The sequence below is a fragment of the Vanacampus margaritifer genome, chromosome 16 (assembly GCF_051991255.1).
Source record: "Vanacampus margaritifer isolate UIUO_Vmar chromosome 16, RoL_Vmar_1.0, whole genome shotgun sequence".
NCBI classification, from domain to species: domain Eukaryota; kingdom Metazoa; phylum Chordata; class Actinopteri; order Syngnathiformes; family Syngnathidae; genus Vanacampus; species Vanacampus margaritifer.
The window spans coordinates 16667099-16693240 of record NC_135447.1 but is presented as its reverse complement, the minus strand read 5'-3'; the positions used below and the strand labels follow the sequence as shown (position 1 = coordinate 16693240).

The 26142-nt window shown below is 37.2% G+C and overlaps 1 protein-coding gene across 2 annotated transcripts in view; it reads left to right on the top strand.

Annotated features, from left to right (window-relative positions):
* The window catches only part of LOC144036631 (homeobox protein PKNOX2-like), a 120465-nt gene that overhangs the window by 45302 nt on the left and 49021 nt on the right, over nucleotides 1-26142 (top strand). The window contains exons 3-4 of one of the 2 annotated variants that reach the window (XM_077547417.1): nucleotides 19985-20091; nucleotides 25546-25682. In XM_077547417.1, the coding sequence (XP_077403543.1) occupies nucleotides 20005-20091; nucleotides 25546-25682 (224 nt within the window). In that variant the 5' untranslated portion in view covers nucleotides 19985-20004. The remainder of the gene's footprint in view (nucleotides 1-19984; nucleotides 20092-25545; nucleotides 25683-26142) is intronic. The other variant, XM_077547416.1, reaches the window with a different exon arrangement.

The window sequence follows — 26142 nt, the reverse complement described above, 5'->3', positions numbered from 1 at the left end:
GCTGTTCTCTGGCGGGTAGCTGTGGTTGATGTATGGTCCATAAATGGACCATTAAATTTCCTTGTTCAATTGGAGTTGTTTGACCATCACCTCTTTCTAGCTATTGACATTTTTGTATTGTGATATGATGACAAGTTTTTGGTAAGAACTTAACTTAGGAACTTCAAGTGCCAGTGATTGTCACACCCAACCGACTAAGTGGGGTTAACATTGGTTGGTGGTGACTTGCCATAGTGAGGCTTCACAGAGAGGTAGCCACTGGGCATGCAGTGTCGCAATGTGTTGTGGCCTTTTGCAGCACTAAATCGTCATGAGACGAAGCTGACGTTGCAGAGCTGCTCACGCTCCCCGACATTGTTGTTATTCAGTAGGGAACAACGTGTGTATGTCCGAATGGATGACATGACGTATGATGTTACTGAATACGTCATCACGTCCTTACAGTGTCAATTTCACAATATATAATTTTTTATTTTATTATTTTAATCACTCAAGAAAACACACCGGTAATATTGTAGAAGGAATGACATTACACACCCATATTTTGAATTCATGATAGGGGGTCATGTTTTGTTTCATTCAACTATTACAATTTTTGTCAAATTGGAAGCCACATTCATTTGAGTATTTTTGTGTTTTGAATGAAAATAACATTTTTGCAAGGCCCAATCCAATTATTTCCTCTTCACACTACACCCTTTGTCTCCTTAATCTCTCCCCTCCCCCTTCTACTTCTTTGGGGGCAAAGACAAAAAATCTCTCTCGGAATTGGCAACATTGTAGATCAACACTACGTCATCAGTTTGAGGATCAGTTTGTTCTTACTTCTAATTACTATATTACATGATTGATTAGCTAACTAATTAATGACAAACGGATGCCACATAATTCAGAAGCAGCCTCCTAGTAGGCTTTTAAAACATGGCCAATTGTATCAAACGACAGTGTATGAAATGAAATTTCGAGTTTCATTGGCATGAAAATCAATTTGTCACTATATTCAGGAGCAACAACACTGTACTACCTTGCTCGTTGTTTATTCCGGCACCAGTGAGCGTTTACCAAAACACGCAATTGTACCGAAATAGAGAACATTTGATAAAGCCACTATTAGTACTATGAAACTCAATAGATATTACAGTACAGTAATTACATTTACATGTATGTGGTTCCCGCTTTTGGTTGTTTTCTGTGTCGCCATTGTTTCTAACATTGCTTCTGTCTGCGTTGCTGAGGGTGCGTGACTGTAGTAGGTTGAATCGAGGGAGGTCGGGGTCTGTCTTTGTCAAAAGTGACTTGCGATCCTTGTTTGTAACCCTTGTTTGTAACAGCATTTGTGTGTGAATATTCGTGATTTAAAGGAAAAACACTCCCAAAGTTGATGCTAACTTCCGGTTAGCATTTGAATGGGACCCTCCCTTCGCTTTTAGCATTAACGCTAGGTTAGCGATGTTTTAAAAACCAAGCATGTTTTGTGTTTAAATATACAATGGATGATATTCTTATTGTCGTGTGTTTAGTTTTACAGTTAACCCCAACTGTGATGTCATTAAACAGCTTAAAGGTGACTTGGGGAAAACAGAACAACCAGAATAACACGCTACACACTTGCTAGTTGCTAATGCCACGGAAGCAAAATAGTGCATTCGGGGTACTTTCACAGTGTCGGAAATTTCGGCAAAATTAATCTGCCATTTGGCCTAATTGGCTGGTTGTTTTGGCAAATGTTTGAAGGGCAATAATCTGCCCATTATAATCGGTGGCCGATTAATCGGTCGGGCCCTATTTTTTTGCTTTCAATATTGCAGTATTATTGCATGGGGCCTGACCGACGTCAATAAATGCCCCTTTGTGTCATTGAAAAAAATAATACATTTGGGGCCCTTTAAGATTTGTATTACCCCTGATATGGTGGAAACGTATTTAACTCTTTGTACGTCTTAACATGAAATGACATGTTTTAGACCTGTTGTGGCAAATGTTTTAGGCATTTTTGTGCACATGAAATAAAAAATAGGCATTACATTTTAAATGTGATGCATACTTTAGGACACAAAGTGGGCCAAATTTGTCTCCACAATCACAGATAAGCGCCAGTCATATAGTAAGTGGTTGGGTGTTGTTCCCATAGAAACACAGTGAAAAGGTCACTGTCAAAGGTTTTCTCAGAGAAAGGCAGATGAATTGTGGAAGAGGGGGAGAATCAGACAAGATGAAAACAAATGCAGTTTTATTATTCCTTTGTATTACCCATGCCCCCTTATACCCCTAACAGATATTCCAGCGATGATAAAAATGAAGAATTGGTGCAATTACATCTCTGAGAAGTGAGAGACTCGCACCCCCTCCCCCACCCAGCCAAAAAATATTTATAAGAATGTATTTTTTCCCCTCTTTTGAAGTCAGCAATTGAAAAGGCAGAGTGGTCGGCAGCCTGCGCAATGTATGAGCTTTGTGTTTCAGTGCAGATACAGTACATCAACTGCTTGCCCCCTCAATCACTGGCAGCTCCTTCCTCCGCTTCCTCTCAAGTTATTTTAATTAAGTCAGCCTGTGTGGCATGGTAAGCAAAGATAATTGGAGAGGGTTTTTGGATGCCATTTACTCTAAATGACACTTCTTTCCATTTTCTCACTTTTTTCCCACTCCCTGGCAAGGATTTACCGATCTTCCCCCTCTTTCTTTTGCTTCCATCCTACTGCACTGTATGTTCACACATTTGTGTGAAGGGATGGATCCTTAAATTCACAATTTTAGCCTACACAGACATTTATTTTAGATGTGAAATCAAATAAAACAATTAACTGTAAATGAGGTGCGTTGAAGTTTCATTCTTTTCTCCTATATGTTCCTCGGCTTTGATTTGTGCCGGCTTTGTGATTAGGTTATGGTTGTATGCATACCTCTTAACCAGTGGTTCTTAACTTCGTTGGAAGTAATAAACCCCACCAGTTTCCAATGTGCCTTCACCGAACACTTCTTTATTGAAAAATAAAATGTGACCCCCCCAAAAAACAAAACAACAACAACAACAAACAAAAACCTTCCCAAACATGGTGAACAAAATTAACACGAAGAGTCGCCTTTTCATCAAATCTCCTGGCATATACCTCATAATAAATTAATCGCGACGTACCATCACAAAAGTCATAAGTCGACTATTGAGCGAACCAAATTCCATGCGGGGCGTATCATCACAAACCATCTGCCGAACCCCTGAGACACACCAAACCTGTGGGTTCGATCAAACCAGGGTTAAGAATCACTGCTATTAACTTAATTTCTTTACATCACGCAGATTTTATGACATCACTGAAATCACTCTATATTCAGAACTTGTACTTATACAAAGTTCAAGCCAATACATATAATACAATATATGTGTGTAATTTTTTAATTTTGGATGGTTAGTGGTAATTATATAATGATTGATTGAGTCGTTGTTTAATGGGGGTTTCAGCCTTAATGTTACAACACATGTTGAGGTGTGTGAGTGTGTATTTGTGAGGGGCTCCCTTTTTCAATAAGGTTGGACTGGACAACAGTGGGCCACCCATCCAGTCAGCCGCTCAGGGGAGATCCAATGTCCTTTCGTGCTGAAATAAACTCCAGATGTCCTGCCATCTGAAAGGAGAGGGTGGGGTTGTGGGTTGAGGAAATAAGGCATGCACTGCTTTTCATACCAAGAAGCAAACTCTCAAACTTTGTGTTTTGGCAAGTGAGTAAAGTTTTACTCACACAAATAAATATATATATATATATATGTTATGAGATCCTAACAGATTTTCATTGTTCATGTGACAGTGAATTTTCTATTCTATTCTATTCATCAAGTTTCCCAGAGGGGAAAGGGGGGGGGGGGGGGGGTGTCCATGGTGGCAGGGGTCCTTAATGATTCCACTGTGGAAAGCCAGAGAAGAAGACCCCTCCTACCCTGACCACTCATTTTTCCTTTCCCCTGCAAAAACACCACAGGACATTAAAGTCTAGAACCGTGAGGCTCAAAAACAGCTTCTACCACCAAGCCGTGAAATAATCTACACACCACTACCTCCCCAATCAAAAATCTGTGCAATACTTGAATGTAAATAATCACACTACTACCATATCAGATAATATACTGTAGATATAATAATAATAATATAATAAAATAAAAATATAATAAAAATAATATAGATATCTCAAATGTAAATAACTGAATGTTTTGTAAATATATATTTTTTTATGTAATTTTTTTGCAACCAGTTCAGGGTGTACCCCGCCTACTGCCCCAAGCCAGCGCCCCCCGCGACTCTTGTGAAGACAAGCGGTTAAGAAAATGGATGGATGGATAATTTTTTGTTTTTTTCCCCCCATATATCAATTTTTCCTTAACATTACATGAAATTAATAAAATAGAAATTTTATATCATTTATTCCCATTTGTTCACAAAATACATATTTTGTATAGAAGACACAAAAATGGGGGGGCAAAAATAACACAAATCATTGTCACACACTCCCAATCAAAATATGTGGTTGTACAGCTCAATGTAGTGCAAATAAATAAATTGATTACAGCAGCGCTTCAAGTAACATTGAGGAATATTTACCATTCAACCCGTGTTTTAGGAAAACAAGTTTGTCATCTTGTTCCAGGCATCGTGTGTCAGTCTAAACACACCATGTAAAAAATTTACTTCAAAAGCCGAAGAAATGAAGAATAGAAAACAAAATCTGGTGTCATGTTGAATGTACGTATATCTGTGCTGTAAATACAGTTAATTAAAAAAACAACCTACACTGGCCAAATCTGAATGTCTGGTACAGGTAGCCCTGACAGCGACCCTGGCCCGTTGTGAAACTCTCTGCGGTGATTGATGCTGCAACTGCTAATGTTAATGCGAATTCACTCATGACATTTCTATCTCACCAGTGATTAGCAATCTAGCACAGCAACTTGTTATATTCCCCCTCTCTATTCATGAACAAACACAAAAGGACAAGCAAATCAACTGCCCTCACATTCCTGCACGCAGTAGCAGCCCAGCTAAGCGTTGTGGCGACACATGGTGACAACGTTCCTTCAAAGGACTTACATTGAAAAGAAGCCATAATCTGCTCATTTATCAACTATGACGGCGTATTAGGGCCACGTACATATATAATTTTTTTTTTCAGGGGGAAGGGGGGGGGGTAATATTCTGAGAAAAAAAACTCAGAAACTTACGACAAATAAGGATTCGTTGGTGGTTCAACTGACACACTGACCAATCAGAAGCTAGCATACTTTAGGTAAATGCATGTGAATGATGGAGAGCAGCAGATTCGATACATCAACTTAGCTACTTGTACAAAAAAAAATACCAAAATGTATGAATTTGTAAATGAGTTTTTTTCTCGCAAATCTGCCACTTTATACACTTGCAAATTTGGCACTTTATAAACTCGCAAATTTACAATTTTTTTCTCACAAATTAGCCGCTTTATAAACTCGCAAATTTGACACTTTATAAAGTGGCAAATTTGTGACTTTAAAAAGTGGAACATTTGCGAGTTTTCTTTCTCAGAATATTGCCCCCACCCTCTAAAAAATATATATTTATATGTGGCCCTAATATGCCGTCGTAATCAACCAATTTTCAAAACAGAACATGCGTCCTTGATTTTTGTTATGTTTTGGTGCTGTCCTTTCAACATGGAACGCATGGAGACGTGGCCCCTACTAGTTAGTACCTTACGTCCTCTACCAGCAATTGTTTATACAGTATTTACGGTATAGCCACTTGGTTCCGGTAATATTGTAAAGAAACGTATTACTTTCAAACACAAATAACTAATAATATGAAATATGTTACATTTTGGATGTAATTTGCCCAACACTGTTTGTATTAATGATGACTACCCCCGTCAGCCGCCTTTCGCTCGTCGGCCGTCTTTCGTTTGCACCCCAAACCCCAGTTGACGAAGATTGGGCTTGTGATTAAAATGACGCTTGATTAGTTATCACAGTTATCAGATTATTCTATTAACTGGACAAAATCAACACTTCTACCTATTACAGAAAATTCATGGAACCCTGCTAAAATACTTAGGCATAAAAATCTCACCTAAATTAACTGATTTAATTCATTTAAACTTTTCTCCACTTCTGGATAACATTTATAGTGACTTGGAGCGCTGGAATAATCTTCCTATTTCTCTAATAGGACGAATAGCCACCATTAAAATGAAAGTTTTACCCAAAATAAACTATTTTTTCTCAATGATTCCATTTAAACCTACGGCTAAATGGTTCCAGTTGTTGGACTCAGCCGTTACAAAATTTTACTGGAATAAAAAAAAAGCAAAGATTAGTCTATCTACTCTTCAGAAAAGTAAATCCAAAGGTGGTCTAGAGGCACCAAATTTTATGTACTACTATATAGCTAACCAGCTACAATATATCGTTCTATGGGCACAACCCAATAGAGACACTAACTGTTGGCTGGAACTAGGACAGAAGGATTGTAATAACCTCAGACTTTGAGATTTACTCTTTATTACAACATCGATTAAGCGACATAATTGTTTTAAAAACCCAATGATTTCCGCCACCCTGACTGCCTGGTGGAAGGCACTAGAATTGACAAAAGCCCAAGTGGAGCCCTGTGGGCTTTCTCCCCTATGGCATAACCCCGACTTTCAACTTAACAACCAACAGCTTTATTTAGGTGTGTGGGAGCAGAAAGGAATTACACATCTCCACCATCTCTTCTCAGATAATATGTTTATATCATATACATCCTTGCTCCAAAAATACAATATAAAAAAAACGGAAATTTTTTACATTATCTACAAGTTAAAAATATGATAAAGAGAAAAATTCCAACACTTCGGGGTACGCTCCAACCGCCTGTTTTGGCTGAAGATATTAACAAGCTTTCTCCGACAACAACAAAAAAACTTTCAAAAATATATAAGTTACTTTCATATACTGATAAAATGTCTTTACCCATCTCGAAATGGGAGACAGACTTGTCTATAGCACCGGAATCTGACTTTTGGATTCAAGTTTGTGAAAACGCATTTAAAATGACAAAACACACAGATTTACAACTTATCCAATATAAAATTATTCACAGAACATACATTACTCAATATATGATGGAGAAAATGGGACTCTCAGACTCCGACATTTGTCTCCAATGTTTACAAAACACTACAGACACTTATGTTCATGCTTTATGGTTATGTACTCCGGTTATGTATTTCTGGACTAAAGTCTTAGAAAAACTTTCCGCTATTTTGGACTGTAGGATACCTTTATCTCCAAACTTGTGTTTGCTAGGTGACCTAACAACAATTGACTTACCACATAAACAATTTCAATCTACACTTGTAGCCCTTACTATCGCAAAAAAAACAATTCTTGTTAACTGGAAAAATAAACAAACTCTGAATATCGACCAATGGTCTAACCTCCTCATAAATCACATTTTAATGGAAAAAATATCTGCCTCAAATAAAAACCAAATATCAAAATTTATAGAAACATGGTCTACGTATATAGAATTTTTTAACCTAATTCTGGTTACTTAATTCTGTCTGTTAGCGAGAGCCACCACATCGTGATAACTTACATTGATGTTTCTGCATTTGGCAATTTATTATTATATTATATTATTAGTATGGGATTTTTTTTTAATAGGCTTTAGGTGAACTGATGAATACACACACGCTCGCACGCACGCACACAACACACGCACATACACATACTCACCCACATACAAAATATATATATATATATATATATATATATACTGTATGTATGTATAAAAAAAAATATATATTTTTTTATTATTATTATTTTTTAAATAAAAAATAAAAAAGGAGAGCAATGATGATGTCAAATCGAATGAACAATACTGAGCTTTAAATTAAAAAATAAATAAATAAATAAATTTAAAAAAATGACGCTTGATTGATATGAACATGGGCACTTATTTGAAAGGTCTCTATGTAAAAACACACTAAAATCCCCCCCCCCCCTTAAAAACTCAGTAGTGATTTAACGCATTTTATATGACTACATTTTACACATTTTGCCCCACCCACTTTTTGCGCATGGCCTGCCTTTTCCCCCTATCTCACCGTGTCAACGTCACAAGAGGGAAGGAGGCAAGCATCGTAATTATGTTTCTTGGCTTGTTTTGTCACGTTCTATTGTCACTTAGTGTCTGAAAACAGTGACCAATCGTCACCAAAACATGCATTATGCACATTCACACTCTTGTGCACCTCAACATGTGAAAATATAAAAGCGATTAGCATATTATTTGAGATTTTATTGACATAAGGTGAGCTTCTATGAGGAAAAAAAACATTAAACATTACCACCTCCACAACATCAAAAATATTGTGCTGATTGGTGTTTTTTACTTTTACAGGTTGACGTGGACAAGAATAGGAATGTGCGTATAAATTTTAGTGGCAATTGGGCTTAGATTTTTTGACATTTAGCGATGCAAGTTTTGTTGGACTGGCAGGCTGCTAATTAGCTGCCTGGGTAAAAACAGACAGCTATCAAAGCGTAGTTAATGTTTGGCTGCTAAACTGGGGCATATTTTAGTTATTCTCTGATGTATCCCAAACAAATTGATTAAAATGAAAATACAAGCTAATATAATTTTCCTGGCAAAAATACATAAAGAGAGTTTATGAAAGTGAAAATGCCATCACGGCTGAAGTTTCCCTTTAAATTAGGAAAAATTAATTGTATGTTTAACCGTCCCGCTTTTTAATTTTTTAAAAAATCTGGTCACCCTAGCTATATAGTATAATAATTTCTCTTCTAAATAAGAGCTGAAGTTAAATGAGTCTTGATATGCATCCAGTGATATTTTTGTATTGAAAATGATTTCCAGCAAGTGGTAATTTCTCCAACGCAAGATCTCTGATGCATAAAAGGAGCCGTTTATGCTGGTCTGGTCTGTTATACCAGTGTACGTGAGATATTGTCAGGTGTGCCGCGGGAAATGATCCATTTCCAGTTAATTTGAGCAAAAATCATTATTTTCTCATAAAAAACAAACATTGATTTATCTATGCCAAGCATAGTTACATATTAAACAATCAAATGCTCCAATTTGCACGTTTTCCATGCTTAGCTGTGCTATAACTGTGGACACATTTCGGTTCACGTAATTTAAATAGCAGTGTTTTTAAATACATGTCACTGTTGGAATTACACAGCAATAATTGAGGAGTATTAACAGATTAACAAAAATATCAAATTTGCCATTGAATAAGTATAACACTTTTAGAACATTTGTGTCCCAAGTGCAGCAAAAAACATTTATTTAACATTTAGCAGAAAAAGGTACGCTCGCAAATAGGGATGGGTACCGAAAACGGTACTTTTTGTGGTGTGGACCGATTTGGGTCGGTACTACCGAGCACTGATTCACATCAAATCTAACGGTGCCATGTTTTGGTTTTGAAGCACGTTGTTTTAAGTTGTGACTGTGAGGGAGTATATGAGTTGACGATTTTCCATGGCGCACTTCAACGCAACATTATGTGTACCTGGTGTACTGATGTCACCCACTCGCGCAGGATTTCCCGTGCGAAGAACGAGAGAGAGGGGGCGTGGTTGAGGCTCGCAGGAACCCGGCAGGTCCGGAGCTGCGGGGGCAGCCTGCGGTAGCGACAGGTGCGGACAGACAGACGGGTGCGGGCAGCCCCAGCGGCGGCTCGGCCGAGAGACCGCCCGCCCCGTGGGTGCCGCTGCCGCCTCGGTCTGGCCCGCATTGTCCACGTTCTAACTTTAGTTTTTTTCACTATTCCTCTCTGGGTCATTTGTTGTAGATTTTACATTTTTGTTATTTGTCAAGCTGTATATATTGAAAAGTAATTGTTAAATCGTTTTTTTTTTTAAAGCATTTTAATGTTAAATAAACAACGATGAACATTTATTTGAAAGAGTACAAAAGTACTGAAAATTGGGAACGTTGAGTACCAGTATCGAGTATTCAAATGTGAAAGGTACCCATCCCTACTCGCCAAACTTTAATCCGATCAAGGTGAGGGTCGGGTCGGCCACATTGGCCAGAATGCCCACTCCAATTCTGAAATAAGTATTCTTTTTTGTAAACTTAAATAATAATTTAAAAAAAATAAAAATAATACTAAATATATCAACAAACACAAGCACAAATGCAAGTTATACCCGCAGCAAAGCATGCTAGGAATGCCAATTCTTATCGAAAATGCAAAAAAAAAAGGCCAAAAAGTTTTTATATTGATTTTTTTTTTTAAATAATTTAATAATTTGCATGCTTTTGTATGATGCATTTGTTTGATGTTGGATACCTATTTTTCTCCAGATAAAAATTTGATGATACCACTTGTACTTTAGATACATAAAAGGTCCACACACACACATCCAGAAACATCCATCCCTTCATATGACAGATAATTTTAAAGAAATACTTATACATCCCAATGTTCCTTAATTAAAACTGCATCAAATTAATGGCAATTTTCTATTATCTTATTTTCCATTTGATCATAAAAGACATTTTGTATACACATAACGTGCAAAGTAAATTGAATTGAAAATAAATAAATAAAATAAAATAAATAAATAAATAAAGTGAAACAAATACAGTTGATAAGCACATTGTTCACAGGATGTTAAATAGATCAAGTACAGTAGGTCAATGATAGCTAAAGACCAAATTCCTTTGAGCATAAGTAAAAACAAGAGTGCTTCAAAATGATGTATACTTTTTCTACTGCTCAGTGGGTAGCTAGTGATCTAGTCAAAGCATCTGTCTCCATGAATATTTTCCACTTCCTACATTCTGGTAGGTCAGGAAACAAATCCATCTTGTTATTCAGTGGGAATGAGTCAGTTTTGACTAAGCTAACATTCTAGTATTCTACACATGGATATACAATCTGAAATAGCTTGCTAAAGGGGAATTCAACCCCCAAAACATTTTTTTGGACAATATGTTCTATGCACCCCACAAGTCTAAATATGGTATTCTGGTTAATATTGTGTTAGTCGAATATGAGTTTAGCAGCAAAATCTAGCCGTTTTTATCCATCTCAGGGGGCGGCCATTCTGTCGACTGAAGATGACATAAATGTTGCTCAGGGCTCAGGCAACGACCAATCACAACTCACCTGTTTCCTGAAGCTGTGCTGGATAAAATCGGCTGGATTTTGCTTCATAACTCATATTCCACAAATGTAATATTAATCAGAATGCCATGTTTAGACTAGTGAGGTCACATATAACATATTATTGTCAAGAAATGTATTAGGTTGACTTCCCTTTAAAAAAAAAAAAATATATATATATATATATATATATATATATACAGGGTGTCCATAAAGTCTCTTTGCCATTTAAAAAATTTATTAAAATCGCAATTGATTAGATATTTTATTGAGATTTGTTCTACTGTATTCAGTGTTTAAAAAAACACACAGTGTTTATCATTACTGACCTTAAGCAAAGGATTACTGATGCCATTGCCACAATTGATGAGGCTATGCTACAGCGAACATGGCAAGAAATCGAGTACCGTCTTGATGTCCTTCGTCCAACTAATGGTGCCCATGTAGAAGTGTATTAAAAGAGGTAAAAAAAAAAAAAACCTTTAATAAATGCTGAATACAATAGAACAAATCTAAATAAAATATCTAATAAAAAAAAAAACAGGACATTATTTCAAATTGACAGTGCATCAAAGGCACAAACATAAATCAATTATGATTCACTTTCTGGTTTGGATGCTGAATGCTGTTTGGATTTACATTTAGTATAAAGTAACCGGCACACAACCCTGCTAATATTGGTTTAAATATTTAAAATGCATAATCTGAAAAGGTATAATTATTAAATAAAACTATTTTTCTTTATCCAGTGATATTTTGGAAACAGTAGAACATTCAGCAGTCATTGAGAAATCCTTGGTGCTATCTGAATATTCTTTTCATCTTTCTCCCTCTTAGAAGGCCCCTCATCAAGAAAAAAAAAGAACACGCCTCATTATAAGGGCTTTTAGCTATGTTAATGAGTTTATCTTCATGTATTCCTCCTGTCATTTGGGAATTACAAGAATTTTGCACTGTATTGTAGTTTTTTACTTGAGACTTTAATCGACTTTTCAAAGGCAAAATCCCAATATAACTGGAATGTGTAATATCCACATTTGCATAAAAGACAACAACAATTGCCATGTGATTGGACCACTGATGCCATTGTCAGCAGTTAGAAAGGAAGCAATGAATCTTGCAAACTGTCATGCCCCAGGGAAATCCTGATGTCTTTATTACTGCTGTAGGGCATATTTGAATATATGAAGGACATTCATTAAGAAGTTCAGCATGAAAGAATCAAGTAGAAACGGTTATAGAATTTGAATTTAAGCATAAAATGTCATCGGAATTGAAATTGATAAGGACGAGACCAATAAATAATTTGTTAGAACATCAGAGGGGAAACCCCCCCCCCCCCCCCCACTGAAATTGACATTCTTACAGATGTTTTGCTTGATTGACAATGCTTTCTTATTATAAATGACCACTTACTCTACACAATCTCCAATTTTATATATTGTGGGCTTTGCATTACATTTTTAACATTATAGTCACGTCACTCACCACACTAATAAAGTGTGAAAGTGTGGTTATTTTCTGCGTTGTCTGGTGGGCTGCGCGCCAGACGCACGGACTTATAAACACTAGCGGTGCAACGGATTACAAAAGTCACTGTTTAGATCGGATCACGGATTTGAGTCACGGATCGGATCGTTTTTCGGATCAGCAAAAAAAAGAGAAAAAAAAAAGATAAATAGTACTTTGTGTTAATTTATTTTGTAAATCTAAACGGCATTGTTTGACATTTTGAGTTCAATGTTTTTCTTTTTTTAATGGGTAAAAGTGTTCCATAAAGTGCATCAAGACAAAGTTCTATTTATCTTTTCTTTTTTTTTTTTAATAATGAAAATACCATTTAAGGAACATTCCATTTCTTTAAACATGGAGCCTGAATTACAAATTAGCCTTGGTCCAGAATATTGAAAAATAACAGGTACCAACTGTCAAACTCATTTAGAGCTACCAGCCACTCGTTGGTAATGCTAGCTAGCTGCTAGCCACTTACGTCAGAGACTTCTGCCGTATCATACAATGATGGTGTAATTAATTAGCGGTTTCTTAGCGTCCTAAATTAGGATTGAATTTTAGTTCGGAATAGCGTTGTGTTGATTTTGGTCACATCTTTAATGTCAATCAAAACTACGAACGTCCAAAAGTGAAGTCAAGCTAGCTATCACGGCAACTTCAATGTAAAATTTGAACTTTGAAAATGTTTAAACGAGAGACAAATGTGAGAAAATGTAAATGCATCGATGAGAAAAGTGTATAAACTGTGTGGTGAGGGGTTTTAGAGCCTTAAATAATTTATAACTAATGTAAAACATAAAGCTAACTACTTTGAGAATTTCATTTATTGCGGGTACTTTTTGGAACCTGACCCCAGCGCAAAACGAGGGAACACTGTAATGTGAAACTATATATATTCTATATATATACTCTATATTCTAATGCTAATTGCTGCAAAATGGAAACAGATACAAATTTATATATATATATAAATACTTTTTTCCCCCTGATGAAAGAATAGGCTCTAATCCTTTTTTGATAGGTTCCATGTTTTTATAGCAATAGAACACAATATTCTGTTGGGTCTTGCAAAATAAGTCAAAATCCAGTAAAACTGCCGGGAGCGAAGAGGGTTGCTTCAGTGAAAATGGCTGGGAGTGAATGAGTTAAAAGACCAAGATTCTTTGCGAATAGAGCATGAGCAGAATACAAACCAATGTCTTACTCAAACGAGGTATTCCAGCCACATGTATATGAACAAGTATTCGGGTACAAAAGGGGTAACCCAAAATCCCAAATAAGAGCATATTTGGGTTTTTGCGCATGTTGACATAGCCTTTCAAAACCAGAATTTTGGCAATATTTGTGTTATGAAAGGACTGATTGCATGTAAATGTTGTCAGTGACAACAAAGTTTCTCACCACTTTTGGTCAGCAATGTCTGACACAATGCAAGTACTTGGTGTTCAAAAAGTGGTCCAGCCATCATGGGCAGATGAATAAATGATACCAGCATGAATTTTAAGCATGCGTTATTGAAGAGGGGGTTGTTGTACTTCAAGGCAGGGGGGAACGCCACTAGAACAGGTTAATGAGGTGGTCTGGGAGTGTCAACAGGATTCTGACTGCGGTGTATGTCGAGCTAGGTTAACACTGAAGGGGATTTGTAGCCTAAAGCCCTAAAGTGAGAGAATATTTTCCTCTGAGTGTGTATGTACTTGAGTCTGAATGTAAATCTTTGAAATATACACATACATTTGGTGTTGGAATTTTTGGATTAAGCCTGTGTTTACGTGCACTCCTGTTCCCAAGAGTATATATGGTGTTTGTGCTCTGTTTGCATTGTAAATTAGGCTTGACGATAATGTGATGTTTCGAGTCAATCCTTATTAAAAACAAAAAAAAAACATTTATTCATGTTCATGTCTTGCAGAGATGCATATAGTGTTGACATTGAAACTAGCTCGCTAGAGCACTTAACTTTCAACCACTAAATATGGTATGTTACTTTTTTCCCTTTTGTTTTAAAAAATGGCGAAAAACAGACAGTTTAATGCAATACTCCTCAATTGACTACTACAAGAGTTCCCCATATTGGCACATTTTCATCAATCTGAATTCACTTTACAGGGTACAGTTTGAGTTTACAAAATAAAATGTAGAGTAGATTTCAAAACTTTATGATGAAATTAGCAGTACTAATACTCATGTTAAATCAACGGTTGACTTATCGTTTACGATTCTTGGCCCTCTCTTTGGAGTCAATACAGTATAGGAGGTGGCGTGGCTCAGTGCTAGAGTGGTCATCACCCCACCCAGAGGTTGTGGGTTCGATTCCTGGCCCTTGTGGCCATGTCCAAGTGTCCTTGAGGAAAGAGCGGTGCCATCAATAGGTGAATGCCAGGGCAGTGTGAAGTGCTTTGAGTGCCTTAATATACAAGTGAAATACCATTTGTAGAAAAGTAGTCACCGACCTTTTTGGGTATTGATTAATGGGCCACCTGTTTAATAACACTTCTAAAATAACAAATGTGCTCAAATCACCTTTAACTCATTCACTCCCAGCCCTATTCACTGAAGCAACCCCCTTCGCTCCCGGCTGTTTTACTGGATTCTGACTGATTTTGCAAGGTACACGGAATATTGTGTTCTATTGCTATAAAAACAGGGAACCTACCAAAAGAAAGATTAGTGTCTCTTCTTTTATCAGGAAAAATGAGTATATTTGTATCTGTTTCAGTTTTGCAACAATTAGCATTATAATATAGCTAAATTTCATAATTATTCACAAACCTGTTGAAAACACTAGGGAAAAATAGCTTGTTGCAACATGGCCCTGGCTGATCTCTTATACTCTGCTGCCACCTGCTGGCCTTTTTTTTGTAATAACTACCAATGCTTTAAACCACCTCTTCCTGTCAGAAGCTGTATCAAAGCCTTCTGTATGCTTAAAAAAAAAAAAAAAGTATACTGTACAGTATATGTTTTTGGGAGTGCAGGACAAAATATTAAAAAAAAAATATTGATACGTTCTTGGGTTTGAATGAGTTAATAATCTTTAAGAGTGCCACATTGGTGACCCCAAGTATATAGTAGTACTGTAAATGTAAAAGTCTGATATTGCATACTGTGTATAGGCAATTATGTTTGACTGAAGATAAGCAGTAACAGTAGTATGTTGCATTTAATAAATTAGACATCTCACAGTCTGAATGGCATGAACTGTTGTGACTGCTTTCTGAGTCTTTTCAATTAAGGGTTGAGAAGAATGAAGCTCTGTACATTATACACACCTTGTCTGATATGCAACAGCTCGTTTGAAGTACAGGCTTGAGGCAATCATGTGTAACCAAATATGCATGTAGAAGCCGTGGCAGTGACTAATTTTGCATTTGTTAGGCAGAGCTACAGTCTACACCTTGGAATTGTCTGAACGTTGACTATTAAACAGAGGAATTTTGTATTGCACAAAAACCATAAAGCACTGTTTGCATGTGTGTGCATGTTTGCCTCCAATCCAAATTCACAGACCTCTTTGATGTTACTGGGAATAATTTTATGCCTACTTCTCACTTTTCATTTAATGCTAGCTAGTGAATTTTGATTGCTGCTGCAGGCAATTTCCAAATGATTTGCAATATATAATGTGATTTCTGCAATAATTTATTACAGTTAGTCACTTCACTACTTAAATGAAAAGTTACAATTGTGATGTATTTACTACTGTTTTACATCTACACTCAGGATGCTCTTGAAATGTGTGTGTGTTTGTGTATTTTTATAGACTGGCATTGTTCCGTGCTCCAAATTGCTATTTTGTGGTTTTGTTCCCTCGAGGGATGGTGAAACTTGAGAGTCCCTCTAAAATACTGTGCCATAATTGGAATTGCTTTATCTTCAGTCTCATCAATTAATGCACAATTTTCCATTTAATCACTAACACGCTGGCTGTATTTTGCAATTAAATTGAGGACAGATAACAGAGAAGATGCCTTTCAGCAGATAACAGTTGGAATGAGAGCAAAAAACAGAAGACACAATTAGTACACAAAATGACTTGCGCAGACATGCACACCACTAAACAAAAGTAAAAAATAAATAAAATGAAATCCACAAAGTCACCAAAAATGACCTACAGTCTTATTTTATAATGGTCTATTTTGTTTTATTATGTGGGTGTGCGAACACCTGGTGGAATAATCAGTTCCTGATTTTGTAATAGGTAGTTAAGTTTTGTCAGAAGACTGTCGTTTTATCCAAGGAGTAAATCATTTAATGCATGTAAACTGTAGAGCCCTTTTCACACTCCACTCACTCAGTGAGAGACAATGTGAAATGACTGGTTGCCAGCGTGATGATATTTGGAAGTGCTGACATAGAAGCCTGTCAGAAAGTAAAAACTGAGATTTTTCTCCTGGTTAGACTGCACCTCAACTAGATGTTTTTTCGTAGTTTTAGCACTCGTACAAAAGCACATTAATTGCATACTCGGGCTGCCATAAACGATTATTTTGCTAGTCGACTAATCACCAACAGTAGTCGCGCGGGGCGTTCTCAGTCGTGTTACTTGTGTCTCTGAGTGACGGCGAGGTAACGTTATATGCGGTATATCTGGTCGTGACATGGTTTTCTTTCTCTTTAAAAAAAATATATATATATTTTTATTAAATTTTCTTGAAAATTTCTTCGGTGGCAGCCAGTTTACTTGAGTGGCCCGCCCAAGTATTAACACGGTGAACATGGGAAGCACTGTATGTGTATTTTAAAAGGAGTAAATTGATCTACGCAAACAAGATATGGTATGCACCTGAAAAATGAACAAATAAATAAATAAATCCTTCAAGATTAGGAGGAACTTTTTTTATGTAACAAACTATTTTGTGCTTTATTGTAATGTGTTGCCGTTGAGGGGTTGTGGCAAAGCTGTCATGTTTTGTTGAGTTTTGCAATGTCCAAGTTCATAAACGCAACACTGTGACCTCCGAGAAGAGGCACGTTCGGCGTCAACGGTGGCAAAGTATTTTGGTTTTTAATAAACGCGAATTCGCTGACTAAAGCCTCGGTGAAACCTTACAAATATGTTAGCGTGCCAAACAGAACATCATGTTACACACACGGTGCTAATGCTAGCTTTCAGACATGACTATATACACTATGCCAAAAAAAAATTTCAGCATCAGCCACAACATGCTTCCTTTTTAAATGCTGCTTTATCACATGAAAGGGAGGTTTACCATGAGCTGTTGAGATGGTTGAGATGCGCCAGACGTTTCAGGTTCTGTTGCTAACACAGTTAGTCATGACACTACACTACCCATAATGATTTTCTTTCCGTCGCAGATGAGTGCAAGATGAGGCAGTTTTCGACAAAAACAGAGCGCCAAATAAATCATAAATAACGACTCATCGACTATTAATATTAATTGGCGACGGTTTTGATACCGACGTTGTCATGACTAGTCGACTAATCTGGCAGCTCTATTGCATACTGTGACAGATTTCAACTCTGGCACTGTATTCTGTATTTAATCATCCCAGATATTTTTGGAGAGGTTTTGATTTTGCATCTTGAATCCATGAAATATAGTTGTTGTTTTTTTATATCTCCATTAATGAAGAAGACTTATTTTTTAAGGCTTGCAGTTACATCTATTTAGGCATCATTGGTTACCTTATTATATTACACCAAAACACCCTTTCTCCTCAGGCTCAAAGTGGCAATTTACAGGATATTTTCATGCAGCATAAACACATAGGTTATCTGTAGCTTCGGGATGGTTCACCTGCTGTGCTTGCCTATAGTAAGTTGGGCTGATTGCAGGGGGCCTATTTGTGTTCGTATGTGTGTGCAATGCACCCCTGAACCAATTAGCTCCTACAGTGACTGGGTGAATGCGACAGTGGCATTCCGCAGGGTAAAGCATTTAGCTGTGTGGGGTCCTGGCCGATAGCAATTAGCCCACTGACAACAGCCCTAATTAGCCTTTTTGATTGGCTTGATAACGGTTCAACAATGACCCAGCTGTCCTCATGTGGAGACAACCAAAGTTGCTGCACTATGACAAATTATCTTCAAAATAATTCCTTCAAGCCATAATTACAATCTACAGCTTTGTTTAGGACAGGGGTCAGCAACCTTAGCTTTCAAAGGAGCCATTTTAGGCCAAATAAATAACAAAAAATCTCCCTGGAGCAGCAAAACATTTCAACATTGTGATGAACGAAACTGTGAGTTAGTCTTAGTCTAATGTACTGAGGGCCCAATAGCTAATTCGAGCTGCACCATAACAGACAATTATGCAGCATCCAATACTTTTAAGATTCATTTTCTTCTACCTTTCATCTACTAGTTTTGGATTGTTTTTTGCTTTTGTATTTTTTAATATATATATATATATATATTTTTTTTAATACATTTTTAGAAACTTGTGTATGTGGTAATTTTCTCCCTCTCTTCTTCCTTTTTTGGACATTTTGTAGCTATTTTATGGTCATTTCCCAGATTTCTTCTTTTGTTTATGGACATTTTATCGTTACTTTTTGAACATTTTCTTTTCTGCCATTTTTTTGTCAATTCTCTGACATATTTGGTAATTATTGTAATTTTCTGCTTTTTTTCTTTCTTCTTTACTAACTAACTAACTTTTTTTCGACATGTTTAGGTAATTTTTCAACCTTTTTCATCTACCTTTAATCTTCCTTTTTCTGACAACTTAAAACTTTGGACTCTCACATTTTTTTAATACTGTACTTAATTCTTCATTTTTTTAATTTCATCATTAATTCATTCAAAGAATATTTTGTTTAAAATATTAAAGTAAATATATTTTAAAAAAATTAAAAAATAAATAAATATATATATATATATATATATATATATATATACATATATATATATATATATATATATATATATATATATATATATATATATATATATATATATATATATATATATAACAATTTTTAGAGCTCCATAGGGAGCCACAGGAGAGGGACTACAGAGACACATGTGACTCCAGAGCTGCAGGTCGCAGACCCCTGTTTTGGCCATAGCTTTGTTTCCAGTATAATTATGAACCCGCTTACATGTAACATATATTTACATAAATAACATGGTGTTTGTGTTTGCACAATCAAACAATTATCATGATGCATCGAGTGTCTCTGTCAACTATGTGCAGCGCTTACAGATGGGAACTGATAGTGGCTTGGGTAAATCGAAAATAGTATGTGTGACATGCTTGGAAATACAATACTTTCTTACTAGCACCTGGTGGCTACTGTAGTCATACAATTTTCAATCACTTGACTCCTCTTTTCAATGTTCTATCATTCTCAGTCTCAATGTGACGCTATCCCATGATGCAACATGTGTCCCCGGCACCTGCAGTGATAATGATGGCCACCCAGCGTGTTCCTCCACCATCGTACCAGGAGAGCCAACAGGTTGGTCAGAATTGGGAAAAAATAAAAAATAAAAACAATCATTAATTGACCAACACTAAAAAGTCACATTTACAATATGTGATCACACATTTTGGCTGCAGAATATTCCTATTAATCACACCACTCCTGATTCTGAATGAATTCACACACAACACTGAACAAAGATAGCAAACATTTTTAAATGTGAAACCCAATATTTCTACAAAAAAAAAATTCAACCCTGTTGACCTTTTGCAACAAAATTGTTGATAGTTCCGTGATCATGGCCCATTATCTTTGCAATTTCACGCATGCTGTAGCACTCTTCTTTCAAAAGTTTTCACTTTTCATAGTCAGTCATAGCTCTTTTGGGGACCATTTTGCCCAAAGATAATCATTGGCAAATATTTATGCACACCCTGACATCCAAGGTCCTTTTTTTGTTCCCAGTGCAAGTCTAGCGCAATGCTCAGGCTAACGCATGGGTGGCGATTTCTTTCCTATGGTATTTTTGTAGACTTGCTGAGGTAGAGTTGGGTGTAACGGAGCATTTGCTTTGTTGTGCGGCGTAGACTTTTCCCATTACAGTGGCATCCCTCATTTGCGTTAGAATCAGTGTGGTCGGAATGCACATCGGGCTTCACATGTGGAAACAGAGAAAGACTTGCTGGTGTTTGTGCATGACATTGGTAGGTCAAACTACAGGTAAACTTGTGTGCAATGCGTGGTACTCTAATAAACCATAGAGAGAATGGTGAGCATACAACCATGACTGGACGGGAGGAGAATTGACTGGTCGCCATGACTGGACAAGACGTGCATAGACTGGTCACCATGACAGTAACGAGCGTGACGTGGAAGGACCTGATTTGCCTTAACTTGACTTGCTGTGGAGTGGCTATGACTTGGCTGGGGCTATGGCTTCTCGGCTGTGACAAGGACGAATTGGCTGTGACGAAGATGACTTGGCTGTGACAAAGATGACTTGGCTGTGACAAAGATGACTTGGCTGTGACGTAGACTGCTTGGTTGTGACGAGGACGACTTGACTGTGATGAGGACGACTTGACTGTGATGAGGACGACTTGACTGTGATGAGGACGACTTGACTGTGATGAGGACTTGACACATGAACTTCAACACATAATATAGACAATGCTCCCACAATGACTGAACAAACCCCACAAACTAAATACACCTCTGCTAATTACTTGACAAGACACACCTGCGGAAGACACAAGTGGCTGCGGGCACTGATAGGTTGACAGACAGGGGAAAGGAAGACACACAGGCGGATGTGGTTACACATAACGAGACAAAGGGAAAGACAAGGAACACAAAACAAAACACTGAACACTCAGACAACAAAGAAAATGAACAACCAAAATCAAACAAAAACTCGACCCCACAGTACCGAAACGTGAAGCCTCAATTAAATCCACTAAAATCATGTTACACCACCTGCACCACTAGTTAGACCTGGTCTTACAGAGTCTAAAATCGCATCTACTTTTTTGTCACCAAACTGGAGATGCACCGATGGGGTGCAACAGCTCGGTGCGCCGGGACGGCCACAGAGGCCTAGCACGTCTCGCAAATTCACAAACACACGTTAACTGGACTTGCCCTGGCATGAAAATGTTTTTGGACCGAGCGCAGCCTACCATATGTTACCAACTTTCCTGATCCGCTGGGAGAAATATTGGCTAGACTTGCCTCTGCACGAAAACTGAGATGCACCTTTTTTATGGCGAGCCCACGTGTGCCTGTCTACGAAAATAGATCCCTCGAGTGTTGATTTTCTTAGGCCATACGCTCCCTCATTATACAAATACGATATGTTGAAATCAAGTAAGTTTTTACATCTGATAAATGAGCATACAATTGTAGTAAGGTCAAAATATTTGCATTATTGTACACGGTTGTATTTTATTGGGTTATTGTACACACAGTATATACTGTATCTCAACTATTACTAAATGCTTAAATTAGTAATTGTTTTTTGCAGTGTGCGGTCTGCCACACTCTAAAAAGAGAATTGTTGAACCTATTTAGGATTACAAATTGAATTGTTGACCAACTTTAAAAAATTGGTAACTCACGAATGAATTAAGTTAATCCAAAGTGAATATATATTCATTAAACTTAATATATTCACTTGAATTAAATTAATCCAGAGGTAATCCAAAGTGAATATATTAAATTTAATTTAACTTTTTTAAATTGGTCAACAGTTCTCTTTTTAGAGTGTACAGTGAGTGACTTGAAGAACTTACTTTATGGGTTCAACCAAAACTTGTGCAAGTAAGACCTGCAGTATGTTTACATATAGCGTATAATGTGTGTGTGTGTGTGTGTGTGCGTGTGCGTGTGTGTGTGTGTGTGTGTGTGTGTGTGTGTGTATGTTCGCGTGCGTCCGCGCGGGTTTTTTATGACATCATGGGGACCATTTTCTGGGTTTTTAGTATCATTGTGGGGACCAGGTGTCCTTGTGGGGACATTTTGGTGGTCTCCATGAGGCAGACCTCTTTTTGAGGGTCAAAACTTGGTTTTAGAGTTTAGGTTTGAATTGGGTTTTGGTTGGGGTTAGGGTAAGGGTTAGGGTAAGGCAGTCAGTTGTGATGGTTAAGGTTAGGGTAAGGGTCTAGGAAATGCATTATGTAAATGAGATGTCACCCCTAGAAATGTAAACCCAACATGTGCGTGTGTGTGTGTGATCTGACTCACTTAAATCTAAATGTAAATCACACTAATTTACAGTTTTTCAAAATGTCAAAATTAAAACTTGCTACACAGTCAATTATATTGAATACATTTGTCTCTTTTTAGAGTGGGACCAAATAGACTCAGTTTTAGAGTAATATACTTGGAAGAGAGTTAGATAAAGAAAGATAAAAAAAATAAAAAATAAAAGCCACTCAAGGGTTGAGGAGCAAACTCCCGACTTTCAGCTTGGGAGACAGCCGATCTACTGCCGGAGCTGCTGTGTTACACTGTAACAAATTTCTGCAAAATCAACAGTAAAAAATTACAAAATGTTCTTGTTTTTTAATTTTACATTATTTAACTGTATACACCAAGTACGGTAATTTGCCGTATAATAAGCGGTCAAATACTGTAAATTTAACAGTAACTTTGTTTTGGTATGTATTTATGTGGAATACAGGTAAATATTTAAAGATAGTCGGATTTTGGCGGGTATCTCTATAGGAGAAGAAGCAAATAGCGGACCCTGTACTGTCACCGGAGCAAGGACAAGAATTCAGGGAATTTAGTAATATTTTAGCACAGTCTGCAGCGTCTTCACAATGCATTTTTTAGATAAACAGGCAACATTACAGCTAACATTCTTTTATGCATTCAGCTGCAGAACGAGGATTGATTTTACAAATGAGGGCGGCACGGTGGATGACTGGTTAGCACGTACGCCTCCTAGTGAGGAGGGCGTGAGATCAAGTCCGGGCTTCGGCCTTCCGGGGTGAAGTTTGCATGTTTTCCCCATGCCTGCGTGGGTTTTCGCTAGGTGCTCCGGTCTCCTCCCACATTCCAAAGACATGCATGGCCGGTTAATTGAGCGCTCTGAATTGTCCCTAGGTGATGGTTGTTCGTCTGTGTGTGCCCTGCGACAACCAGTTCATGGTGTAGCCCCGCCTATTGCCCGAAGCCAGCTGGGATAGGCTCCAGCACTCCAGCGACCCTTCTGAGGAATAAGCGGTTAAGAAAATGAACGGATGGATTTTACAATGGCATACTGCATTATTTAGGTATACAGGAATTTGCTGGCAACTCTAGTTGCCAGTAAATTCCTGTAAATTAGAATACAAGAACCAGTTGTAAATTATATTACAGTGAATTGCTGATTTCTTAAAAAAGTAAATACAGTAAGTAACTGTAATTTATATACAGTACATACTGTAATAGATTTTCACAGTTATTAAATGCAATTTTACAAGAATAAGCAACGTTTTTGCCAGTTATTTCTTGTAAATTCTACAATCAATTTTGTTATAGTGTAGTATATCGCTAGTATCAGCTGGAATCTTCCTAACTCGCAAGAGACCAAAAACATTGTTTTTCTCTTCTTGGAGATAAGCAAATAGGAGGAGTTGCATAGCTCAGGTGGTAGTGTGGCAGTCTCCCAAGCGGAAGGTCGTGAGTTTATTCCTAAACACTTGAGTGACTTTTATATTATTATTATTTTCCAATTCTTTATTTTACTCTCTTCCAAGTGTAAACAATAGTCTACTCTAAAACATTTGATCCCACTCTAAATAGTCAAATTTACTCTACAGAATTTACTGTGTAGTGGGAGACTGTACGATAAATTAAAATTAAAAATCTATATTACATGATGCAAAACTGATAAAATGGGGAAAAAATAACATCAGGATATATAAAACAACAACAACAATGGATGCATAATAATACATATTGCACGCAGGGTGCACCAACAATAAATACAACATAGGTTACTGTAGTCGAGTCAGAATAAGTGTGTGGGGTAAGAAAATGGATGGATGGATGGATGGATGGGTAACAAACACTTCATCATCAACCAGCTTACCACAGTGTGTGATGTGTGTAACAGGTCAGTGTTAATTAATAAACTTTGAATGTATCTGGATCTAGCCATTGTCCCACAGTGCAGACAATCCCACCGAGAGGAAGTAGAGCATGTTCATCCTCACCCTCCTCCTCATCATCATCATCATCCACCACCTCTGTCTGCTTTCACCCAGAGGATTAATGCAAGAGGAGAGAAGCAGTTTGCATGTTAGAAAAATGCAAATGAGAGCTAGTTAAGTGTGAAGAAGCTAATTTATTTCCCATTTGGTGCTGGGATTAAGACTTGAAGCTTTCACCCACCCCAACCTGTCACAAGAATGGTGGTGGGGGTGGGGTGCTGGAATGCACAAACTAAACAGAGAAATAGAAGGTAGAGAGAAACATTTTTTACATTTTTAAAATAATAATAATAAAATTAAAATAACAAATGAAAAAATAATAATAATAAAATGAAAATGAAAAAAAATGTAATAATAATAAATACTACTAATAATAAATTGTTTAATTCAGGTTAAATGGCCAGCAACGTGTTTCATTTATTAAATGCCAATTGACAGTTGTTTAACAGGAATCTTTAAATGATGTACGACCTGCACATTGTGTAATATTTAATTGAGTCTTCTGTTTCATTTTATTTAACAAGTTGATTATAAAAGAGCTGCCCTGTTGTGCAAAATAATTCCCTGTCAATTCTCATTTGTAGTCTGCCAGTATGAAATGCATGTCACAGCTGATTGCATTTGGGAAGTGATTATTAAAATACCTTACTCGAAGCTGCATGATGATTAGAATTGTAGCAGTTGACATTGTTTATAAACACATATAAACACTGCTTCTTCTCTGTATCTGTTGGTTTTTGAACACTGTTGGGTTTGTATCCTCATTTTGTCCTTACATTTTGGTTCACAGATGACGGGCACAACCCAGCAGAACAACAAGACCTCACAGGTCAATATCCCAGCAGCCTCCGCAGGAGGAAATAACTCTGTCAGTGTGACCCTTGACCCACAGACCCAACTCGAATCTGACAAGAGGGCTGTTTACAGGTTGGTACAACACATTCAGTATATAGTTTACCATCTATCCAAACCTTGCCCAAAGGTTATATTTAATGGTTGTGTAAGTTTGTAACTGCAGCCGATTTCAACTTGAAGATACTTTAAGAGCCAGCTCAATGAAATTGCTACAAACATAGTAATACACGGGTCCTTATTGTACAGTACCGTATTTTCACGACTAAAGGCCTGAGATTTAGCCAGCCAGCCAGCCAGGCTAAGGACCCAGCCGGGCTCCTAACATGGGAAATTGAGATAGCCCGACAATTTTCCACGTAGCCCGAGCCTTTGATAAGAAATATGTTTTTTTTTTTCCCAAGTCATATCGTCACAAAACTGAAAATAATGCATGGTTCTACGTTAAGCCTTTTCGGGTGGTGGCCCTGCCAGAACCAGCACTGCCCCAGTATATCGCTGGCTTGGTCCGATCCCCCGCGTATCATAATTTGGT